This window comes from Saccopteryx leptura, chromosome 2, assembly GCF_036850995.1.
Source record: "Saccopteryx leptura isolate mSacLep1 chromosome 2, mSacLep1_pri_phased_curated, whole genome shotgun sequence".
Taxonomy (NCBI): Eukaryota; Metazoa; Chordata; class Mammalia; order Chiroptera; family Emballonuridae; genus Saccopteryx; species Saccopteryx leptura.
This window is the reverse complement of record NC_089504.1, coordinates 266,787,029-266,798,182: the sequence shown is the minus strand read 5'-3', so window position 1 is coordinate 266,798,182 and position 11,154 is coordinate 266,787,029. Positions and strand designations below refer to the sequence as shown.

The window sequence follows — 11,154 nt, the reverse complement described above, 5'->3', positions numbered from 1 at the left end:
TCCGATGAGATTATAAGCGTAAGTGATGCATGGACCTTCCTGGTCCTTTATAAAGGAAACTGCCTGCCCTCCTCTCTCTTTCCCTTCCAGACTAGCTGAAAGGTTTATGTGATGCTGGTGAACCTGCTTCTACCAGAAAGATGCCTATGAGGGGACAGAATAGCAACCTGAGCTCCTGTATGACTTTTTGGAGTAGAATTGCCCATCAGCAGCCCTGAATCACTCACTTGTTTCTGATATTATCTGAGAAACAATGTTCTTTCATGTACAAATCATTGTATGTGGGCTCTCTTTCTTGTAGCACCTTGGCTTGTACCATAACTAATAAAAGGGTTTAGCATCATCGTCACTATCATTTGTTCTATGTTCAAACCTTTTGTCTATTTCTAATCATCTATATATATGAGACTCTCTGTTTAACAGACATAGAAACTTTTTTTTTTAAACTTAGAAAGAAGGCTTCTAACCCCCCTTGCTTGGGGGGTTGCTACTAATATTAAATGATACAGCACAGTATTTATGAAACCTTTGTAAACTTAAACGAGTTGCAAATAAAAAGCCATATGTTAATCTCAAGCTCATTATCCGTGATAGTATTGGGTTAGTGGTATTTCTGCAAACATTTTAGCCAGCTCATGTGGCCCACCTCCAGGTAACATAACCCAGCTGACATGCACATACTTCCAGGCATTGTAATATACCAAAAGGAGGGATACTGTAGTATAAATATGTAGAGACATTATCTTTTCAATTACTTCATGGAAGTGGCCACTTACTTCACCTGTGTGTAAAGTTAGCTCCAGTTATTTGGAAGACTGACGTAGTTTACCACTTAACAGACTTTATAAAATGGCCCCATATGTACTATCTAATTTCATGTTCCATTTGTTAATATAAAAGCAATTCTAATGAATCCTTCCATTGACGTATCATTTTGTTTGTGCTTCACTCCTTTCAAATTATTCAATGGATTAATTTTTCTGTTAACAGTTACTGAGTATTCACTGCTTCCAAACCCACCCTGAGGGAATTTGCAAGATAAAGAGCTTTCAGTCCTGATCTCATGACGCTATTGGCCACTCCCTCTTTGACACTTACATCCTTTAACTTCTGGTACTCTTCTCTGGTTTGCTTCCCAACTTTCTGATCTATTCTTTGCTATTCCTCCACTGTGTAAATGTTGGAGATCCTCAGTGTTCCTTCCTGAACCTTCTCTCTTCACCCTTCATGCTTAGCCTTGTTGGAGTCATGAACCTCTTGGAGAATGTGATGAAATACATTCTGTGGGGAGGGCTGGTTGTGTATAATTTAAGGCAGGGGTCTCAAACTCAACTCAGCATGTGGGCTGCAGAGCAAGATCACAGCCGTTCGGAGGGCCGCACTAGGTCTACAAAAGGCAACTGTTACGCAACACTTTTCTCACTGCAGTTGAAAACAAAAAAAAAATCAGTACAACAAGCACAATCGTACATGCAGTTTACTCAGTGTCACAAAACGACCAGAAACTGTAGTTCGCATCACAACTGCTGTTAACTAAGCTAATATCTAGCTAGGATGCTAGAGAAATGAAAAACACAAGTAGGCCCCTAGGCTTACTTAATTTTATCCAAAATATTTTGAACTTCGTGGATTAGTCTGCGGGCCGCACAAAATTGTTCGGCGGGCCGCATGCGGCCCGCGGGCCGCGAGTTTGAGACCCCTGATTTAAGGAGTATATGAACATCCTGAAGGAACTGGCGACTCCCTAAGGGTCCTTATCGCTCAGGTTAAGAACTACTCTTTCATGGCTTTAACTACCATTCATAAGGTTTAATCTTTAGCCAGAATCTCTCTCTCTCCCCCTAGGCCCACATGCATCCAGCTACTTATCATATTCCTCCCTGGGTTGTCAAACATGTACCTTAAACACTAACTCCCCATGTCGCAACTGAACTCATCACCTATCCCCCCGTCCTCAGCTGCTCTTCATCCTGTGGCTTCTATTTTGCTGAGTGGCACTGCCATCCACTAAAGTGCTCCTGTTATACAAAAGATTTAGGGCTGAGAGTAAAATCAGGGCCCTGGGGCCTGTGGAGCAGCTGCCTCCACCCTGGAGTCTTCCTTTCAACCCTAACCTTCTACCCCATAATAATGAAAATACCAATAGCGACTGCTTATCAAGCTCTTTCATATTGTGCTAAATATTTTACACATCATCATCTTATCATCTTTACAACACTCCTGAAAGGAAGGTATTCCAACAATTAAACCGTTTAATCCTCTTTAAAAATGCTGAGTTACTAGGTACTACAGTCATGCCTTGGTGACATTAGGAGATTAGTTCTAGGACTCCCTGGATATTCACATCTGCGGATGCCCAAGTCCCCTATCTAAAATGCCATAGTACTTGCATCTAACCTATGCACATCCTTCTGTATACTTTAGATCAGGGGTAGTCAGCCTTTTTATACCTACCGCCCACTTTTGTATCTCTGTTAGTAGTAAAATTTTCTAACCGCCCACTGATTCCACAGTAATGGTTATTTATAAAATAGGGAAGTAACTTTACTTTATAAAATTTATAAAGCAGAGAGTTACAGTAAGTTAAAGCATATAATAATAATTACTTACCAAGTACTTTATGTCGGATTTTCGCTGTTTGGCAGAATAAATCTTTATAAAAAAAAACTTACTATAGTTAAATCTATCTTTTTATTTATACTTTGGTTGCTCCACTACCGCCCCCCCCCCCCCCCCCCGTGAAAGCTGGAATGCCCACTAGTGGGCGGTAGGGACCAGGTTGACTACTTAGATCAACTCTAGGTTACTTATAATACCTAACACAATGTAAATGCTTTGTAAAGAGCTGTATTGTTTAGGGAATAATGACAAGAAAAAAAATGTCTGTACGTGTAAACTAGAGATGGGACCATCCCAGGCATAACTACATAGTACACGTCAGCAACAATGTAAGTTTTTTTTTTAGGAATCTTTTCCAGCTGCTGTTGGTTGAATCCCGGAAGCGAACTAAAAGATACAGAGGACCCACTGTATTCTTATTCCTGTTTACAAATGAGGAAACTAAGGCACAAAGAATTTTAGTAATTTGCTTAAGATAACATAGCTCATAAGTAGCAGCGCTGGCTCAGAGCCATCGTTCTTGGCCACTGTGCTACCTTTGCTACTTGTGCGGTATGTGGTTGGACAGTGCGAATGTACAACCTGTGTGCCCAGACTGAAATGTCAACTAAAAACTGTTAGTAGTGCAAAGTGGGCATTCAGGAGCAGGGCCAGTGGCAGGATGCACTAGCTCGTGAGCAGCCATGTGACTTGCCTTCTTTTTTCCCCCTGATACATGAAAGCAAATGGAAATGGCTGCTAAACAGAGACCTGACCACAGGCGTAAGCTTGACATTCAACATGACTCAGGAGCAAAATCTCTTGCCTGAGAGAGCGGGAGCCGGTGTCCCTGAGAGAATAGAACAATAATCTGAAGGTGAAGTGGTTTTGAAGATCTCAACTCATGACTAAAAAGTAGAAAAAGCCCCGGGAACATCACTAGGGGTAGTAAACCATCCAAATTTCTCATTCTGCGTCTTGGAATTTGGATAAGTCAGGCAGACAGCCAAGTGTGGAGTCAGTCCACGACACTCACTGAATATCTTTTTCATGAAGTACCCTTCCCAGGGCCCTAAAGTCCTAGTTGTGAACCTAGAATAAGTGCTGTCTTTTTTTTTTTCATTTTTTTAATGGTTGCAAGATTGGGTTCTTAAGAAGAAAAGTGTTCTGTAAATGCCATGCACTAGCATAGAATGGGAACAGTGATTTGAAGAATGACAAAATCACCACTCCCAAATTCCACCCCAGCGTTTTAGGAGTAATTAGATCTGTCACGGTCATTTAGGGGCAACTGCTGCTGTAGAGTCAGTGTCACACAGCTGGCCGCAGCCTCCTGGGACTGTGCCTGAGCCATAATATTCAAGTGGAGACTCTCTCTTATGTTTGTGAATCCACAGGATTCTAACCAGGACTCGCACCCCTCCCTAACTCCTGATTCATCCAGGCAAGTAAATAGAACCACGGGGAGCCTACATACATATTTACATAAGCCACAGGGCTGTGCAAACAAACTCTGAACTGGTTAAAGGGCATCTTATAAATGGTACTTATTTCCTGTCATTTCTAATGGGCTTCACACATCTAAAATTTTGCCCATACTCTTTTAAAAAAAGTCCTTATCCTTATTTTTCTTAATGCTTCCCATCAAGGTTTTTCTTGTTTAACTCCTATATTCTCTTCATCACCACATGTATAGGTTCTAAAATAACGTGTGTAGGCTTGAAATAATGCAAAATTTCCCCCAGTGTCCATAAACTACCAATTAGCTGAGAATTTCTATTATTTCCATTAAGGGGTCAAAATGGGTTCTCTTTTGAAATGCACACTATTAATTATATACTTTCCTTTCACTTTAAGGGGCCCCACCTTAGAGGTGGTAAGATGCAAAAGCTTTTTAGGCTGTGCAGGCTTTTCTTCCTGGGGTTTTGCAGAGATTAATGAAAATGGACTCAATCATTGTCTTTTTTTTATTTTTATTTTTTTATTTATTTTTTTTGTATTTTTCTGAAGCTGGAAACAGGGAGAGACAGACAGACTCCCGCATGTGCCCGACCGGGATCTACCCGGCACATCCACCAGGGGCGACGCTCTGCCCACCAGGGGGCGATGCTCTGCCCCTCCGGGGCGTCGCTCTGCGGTGACCAGAGCCACTCTAGCGCCTGGGGCAGAGGCCAAGGAGCCATCCCCAGCGCCCGGGCCATCTTTGCTCCAATGGAGCCTTGGCTGCAGGAGGGGAAGAGAGAGACAGAGAGGAAGGAGGGGGTAGGGGTGGAGAAGCAAATGGGCGCTTCTCCTGTGTGCCCTGGCCGGGAATCGAACCTGGGTCCCCCACACGCCAGGCCGACGCTCTACTGCTGAGCCAACCGGCCAGGGCCTCAATCATTGTCTTGAAATTAAATTTCAGTAAGGGAGAAAAAGATGCTTGTTATTTAGCGAGTCAACAAAGAGCATATTCTAGGTTCTCATGGTATATTTTTAACTCACAGTTTTATTTTTTTTTTATTTATTCATTTTAGAAAGGAGAGAGAGAGAGAGAGAGAGAGAGGAGAGACAGAGAGAGAGAAGGGGGGAGGAGCTGGAAGCATCAACTCCCATATGTGCCTTGACCAGGCAAGCCCAGTGTTTCGAACTGGCGACCTCAGCATTTCCAGGTCGACACTTTATCCACTGTGCCACCACAGGTCAGGCCTCTCATGATATACTTTTAAAATGCAGTGTTAGTTTGAAAATAAGCCAAAGAAGAAGAAGAAGAAGAAAAAAACCCCAGAAAGTCTACACATTAATAGCCAGTACTTCTTGAGACTGTTGTTTCTTAATGATAATTACTAGTCAATTTTGACTTTCTTTAAAGGCATGGGCATCAGGAAGGTTTAAAAAAATACAATCATTGCCAACAATTCACTATTAATATATAATTGAACTGACTACACTTCAATATAATTGAAGGTCACTATTTTTCTGTTTTCTTTGTTTCTAGTTTTCAAATATTGTATGATGCGTATCGACCTTTAGCTCAGCGTATTCTCTCTGCCAGCGCCAAGAACAATTCACAGGTATTATTTATTTAGCTGACTTCATCATGAAAGCTGCCGAAGAGGATCCAGGATATAACCAATATATGGTTTCAGGTTCATAAAGAGGATAAAATTAAATATTGTACAGAAATGACCTCATGTGTTTTCAAAACCTCCACGGAAGTAGATAAGAGGACTATATTATTCTCGTTTTATAGATAAGGTAACTGAAGGAATAAGGAAATAAGTATGTCCAACATTTATTGAGCATCTGAAATGAGAGGCACAGTCCTGAGTTTTTTAACATAACATAACATAACATAACATAACATAACATAACATAACATAACATAACATAACATAACATAAAACATAACATAGCATAACATCAGTTAACATCAATACCCTCCAAAGCAGTCACAGTTTAATGGACATGGCTGACTGAGAAACACAATAATGACACAAAACACAAGGGAAGATGAGCGAAAAAGATGACTTCTGATGATCAGAAGGGTTTGGAAGGGTTTTTTAGGAGATGGAATCTGAGACTGAATGGGTGGTGAGTGTTCTATAGCCAAAGACGGTGGGATAGATGTGGAGATAAGAAGAGCAAAGGCTCTTCTTTCTATGAGGTATATAACACGAGAATCTGTTAGTTCTATATGATTTGGGAGTGGGGTAGGGGTAGAAGGGAGACGATGTGTTCAGAGGGTTTACAGATGTACTTGAATGCCAACTTTGGTAGCAATATACAGAAAAGTAGGTTGGCAGGGAAATAATTAAGAGAGCATTGCAGTGGTTCAGGAAAGAGGTAACGGAGCGTGGAACTGAGCAGAAAGGAGGGGAAAGAAAGGTAGTGACAGCAGAAGTAGACTCTATAAAATTCGGCAACTGATTGGGCACAAACAATGGAGAAGGAGGATGGGTTGGAGATGATTCTGATGCAATAATTTGCACCAGTGAACATATGATGTTCAAGTTAACCTTGGGCCAAACAAAGGGAATTTCTACCATGCAGGTGGAAATGTGTGTCTAGAGATCAGGACAGATATTGATTTAGAAATCAACCACAGGGATATGATAGTTGAATCCATATTAGTGGAAGAAATCCCAAGGAATAGAATATAAAGAGAAAAATAAAGGCAAAATTAAAATCTTAACACGGAGGTAAGAGAGGCAGTGAAAAAAAGAGGAATTACCTGAATGGTCAGTCTGAGGGGGAACAGGATGATGGCAAGTTGATAGATATCAAGGAAGAAGTTTCCAGAAAGAGAGCTGAATGCTGCTGAGGGGATGAGTAAGAGATTTCCTGTGGTCAGAGGCCACATCCAAGCTCCTAAACTCTGCACCTAACTATTGCATTATCACACAAGAAAAACAATGTGGTTTTTCAAGTGGAACCTATGCCTCATTTCACCAGTGATTAACCCGGGACTCCGTCATCAGAAATGAATTGCAAGTTCCAATCTCCTGCATTAAAGTTTCCTAGTAGCTCACGCTACTTTCCTTACAGTGAGCTTTATAGATAACTATTATTAATCAAGTACGAGCCCTCTCCTTTCACTCTAGTGGTGTTATGCAGTAGTTACATGCAGCGGCTTCCAAAGTTATAAGGCTGGTTGTACTCTTACCTAATCCACCAGTGCAGTGTGACAAGGGTTTGTTCTCCAACTCACTTCTCTAGCCTGAGTTTCCTCGTTTGCAAATTGGGGATGGGGATACTTATCTGTCACAGTTGGGAGGAGTGCATGAGAGAGTGCAAATAAAACTCTCCGTATAAAGCCCTCGAAGGTTCAATTCATTATTGCTGTTACTGTTTTGTAATCTTCCTGAAGGCAGAGGATTACTCCAACCAACATTATACCCTAAAGTGAGTGGCACCGAGCCGGGGACATGTGAGCCACATCCTGCCAGCCTTCAGGGAAACGTCATTCGCCGCAAGAGGGATACCAAGCTGACCAGCTCCAGAGAGGAGGGGCTGGCTCCACCAAAGGAGGGCTGACCGCCGGGAGCCGGGGACAGCGGAATCCCAAGAAAAACGCCCGTGACCCGCGGAGGACTACATGTCCCAGAGTGTAGCGCGCCCACCAGAGCCCGGCAGAGTCGAGCTGCGGGACCGCCAGGGAGGGTGCAGTGCACGCCGGGACTCGTAGTCTTCGGGTTGCAAGTTCACGGGTCGGAGGCGGGCCCAAGCGACAGATCCCTCCTCGGTCCCGCCTTTTGTCCACGTCTCACTTCTCCAGGCCAATGCTGTCTCCCGTGCCAGGGGCCGGCCCCTCTTCTATCCGGTCCCCATTGGCCCTGAGGCTCAGCGTCCGGGGCCGCACCCGGAAGTCGCGCCGAGGAGGCGGTTTCCTAGACTACGACACCGGAAAGCTGGGGGAGGCGCTCCGGCTGCCGAGGGCGGAGGGCGGTGGCAGCGCTGGCGCTGGGGACCGGCTGGCTGGCTGGCTTCGGGAAACACTTCTGCGACGGCGGTCGCTGTCTTGACTCCGCATCCCGCCCTCGGCACGACTCGCAGCCCCCTCGCCACCCGAGTCCAGCAATGTGTCCCGCCGGCCGGGCTTAGCCGCTGCGCGTGCGCGGAACCCCGGGGCCATGAGCGAAGCCGCCGGCGGCTGGGGCTCTGGGTCCCCGGTCCCCCAGCGAGCGCCATGGAGCCTGGTGGCGACGACGGCAGCGCTCTGCCTGGTGACGGTCACGTCCGTGTGGACCGCGGGGGCCGCGCCCATGAGCAGGGAGGAGAAACAGAAGCTCGGGTAAGGGGGCTTGGCAGACTTGGGTGGGTTTCTTCCGGTGGCTGACCCCAGGCGAGGTGCCTGTCATTGCGACCGGGGCGCGCACTGGCCTGTCTTGTCGCGATGGGACGTCTGGCCTCGCGAGGACCCTGGCGAGTGCACAGGTTCCGGGAAGGTGGGGGCCGCCGCCCGCGTTGCGACCTCGGGGGACTGCCTTGACCGTCGGTGACATGTGCAGGCTCCTGGAGGCCACCGAGGTGTGTCAGCGCCGCTCCTCTGTCAGTGGCCCGTGAAGGGGGCCACTGGCCGTGTCGCTGCGCGGGAGAGTCCTGCGGCTGTTTTTCCTGGGAGCTGTGGTTAGGTTTCCCGCACAGGTGAAGCTCCCCGCCGGGAAAATGTTGCTGATTTCATAGTAGTTAAGGAAGTAATGTTTACACCTGTTACGGGAAAAGGGGGCGTTCATTGGAAGTTGCACTTGCCATATGTTACCATTTCTTGCACCGCATTTTCCTAATAGAGCAATGTGCATTTTCATAATAGAACAATGTTCGATGATGTTTTCAAAAGCCCGAATTAAGTATACCTGTTCACTTGACTCAAAGTAGTTTTGCCACCCCCTGAAAGTGTCATAAAATGATCAATTGTTATATTTATCGCATTAATCCAGTCAAGATTCCTGATATATCCTAGGTCCCACAAATGAAGAAGAAAAAAGCCAAGAACCAGTAGAAAACGGACAAAGGGCTTAAAGAGCTAATTCATGCAACAGGAAATGCAAATGGTCAATAAACGGGAAAAGTAACTTCATCTTAAAGCAATGACACGGCTGCTTTTTATCATCAGATTAGTAAATACAAAACATATGGATAGAGCACTGACTAGTTGAGGTGTGAGAAGTAAACCTTGGTGGAGTGACACTTGCTGTAACTCCTAAAATTTAAATTGTCTGTACTCTGTGATTCATTGATTCCCACCCCTTTCCTACTGAAATAAAAACACTTAACATAGAGATAAGTTTACAAGGGTGTGCATTGTGAAAGAACGAGACGTTTCTTGGACCATCTATTATGGAATAATACTCAGACATTGAGGAGAAAGTAGACCATTCGAAGGACATCCAGGATATATTATTCCTAACACCAAAAAGAAAAAAGAATACAAGTTGTAGAATAATACGTATAGTACCCTCCCCTTTGGATAATAGAAAAGAAAATAAGCTCAGAAAAAAAGGAAAAGAGAATGACTTTCTGGGGTTAAGAGGTGAGGTGAAACCATCAGGTTTTATTTTATATAATTCCTTATTGTCCGTATTGTTGCAAGAGTCTTGTATTTTTAAATAAAATATCAATAAGAGAGCTTGGTGGAAAAGAAGGTAAAATATCAGCTATTAAAACAAAACCACTGGTAAACTCTGGTAAAGTACCTTACATTTCTCTATATGAAATGAGCATATCAATAATTGTTTTACTGAAAACCCTACTCTATGCCAGGCACTTGACATGTCTATAATTCTCCCTATTTCATAATGAGGTGAATGTGATCCCCATTTTGCAGATTTGGAAATTGAGTTTGAAGGTTGACTTGTTCAAAGGCACTGAGCTACTAACTGGTAGAGCCAGTATTCAAACGCTGGTCTGTATGACCTCAGAGCCCATACTCTATCCACTATCCTGCACTTCTTTAAGACTCGGAAAAAGAAGCTTCCACCCTGTATCTTATTTAACCGCTTACTCCCCTTTCTCCCTTTTTTAATTAAAAATGTTTAGTTGAAGAGTATTCATTTTTGACCAAAGTTAATTTTTAACTGAAAAAGTCCAATTCAGGTCAAATTTTGAGATCATTTATGAAAGTGAAGTTACAGTGGTTTCGGCTTGTTGATACAGATTTTCTTTTTCTAGGGTAAGGGTAGAAGAAGAGTTCTAGCTTTAAACTGTAAATACACAATTGTTTGATGCTTCTTTTCTGGAAAGTTTCAGGAAAATGAATTATTGATTCATGAGATTTAACTGTGAGGTTTGTTTGCTTTTTTAAGCTCAAATAATGATTTATGATAAAAAGAAGAATGCCCCATGTCTTTTTCTCTCCTCCCAAACCAAACTGATGATAGAGACTGGTCCCAGATAGTAAGCAAGTACTCAATTGCTTGCAGCTTACAGTTTTGGAATTATTTACCTAGCCCGATGTAGTCTTATCCTTTCTGGTAGGTTCTTTTTTTGTGTTTGTGTTTTAAATGTTACAGTGGTTGTTAATATTACCTTTTCAATAAAAAGAATAAAACAAATTTCTGTAGCACGTTGGCAGGCAATGTAACTTTAGAAAAAGCTGACTTACAGAAATTATTTTGAAATGAAGAGAGACAGTTTTTGCACTGTAGATCTGATTTCCAATACATTTTAATCCAATTTGTTAAGTAGATATAAAACTTTATAGAAACTTTTTTTTGTTTAATATCCTACCATTCTGTGTTTAAATATGACTTTGTTGGGATTTTAAAGGAAGAGAGAAAGTTAAGTGGATATTCAGTATCTCCACTTTGAAGTATGTGTTGTGAAACTTGTTGATCATGTGTTGTATGATATAAATGTAATTAAGGATTGGAGAATAGTGTGTCCTTGTGTGCATTCTGAATTTATTCGTAATCTTGGAAGTTGAATGCTTGCAAAGTTGGGTTAACAGGTTAAGGGTTCTGTTATCTGTCATACACATGTCTAGGCATTGCCGTTGACTCTGTAATTTCTACTTCTTGGCAATAATCTGTATTTTGTTTCAGAGGAAGGAAAATCCCACATTCCATTTATTGATCT

At 43.0% G+C, this 11,154-nt stretch overlaps 1 protein-coding gene across 2 annotated transcripts in view; it reads left to right on the top strand.

Annotated features, from left to right (window-relative positions):
* Nucleotides 1–7,969: 7,969 nt before the first annotated feature.
* EDEM3 (ER degradation enhancing alpha-mannosidase like protein 3) overlaps nucleotides 7,970–11,154 on the top strand; it is a 66,501-nt gene continuing 63,316 nt past the window's right edge. For both annotated transcript variants that reach the window (XM_066361714.1, XM_066361713.1), the window contains exon 1: nucleotides 7,970–8,371. In XM_066361714.1, the coding sequence (XP_066217811.1) occupies nucleotides 8,211–8,371 (161 nt within the window). In that variant the 5' untranslated portion in view covers nucleotides 7,970–8,210. The remainder of the gene's footprint in view (nucleotides 8,372–11,154) is intronic.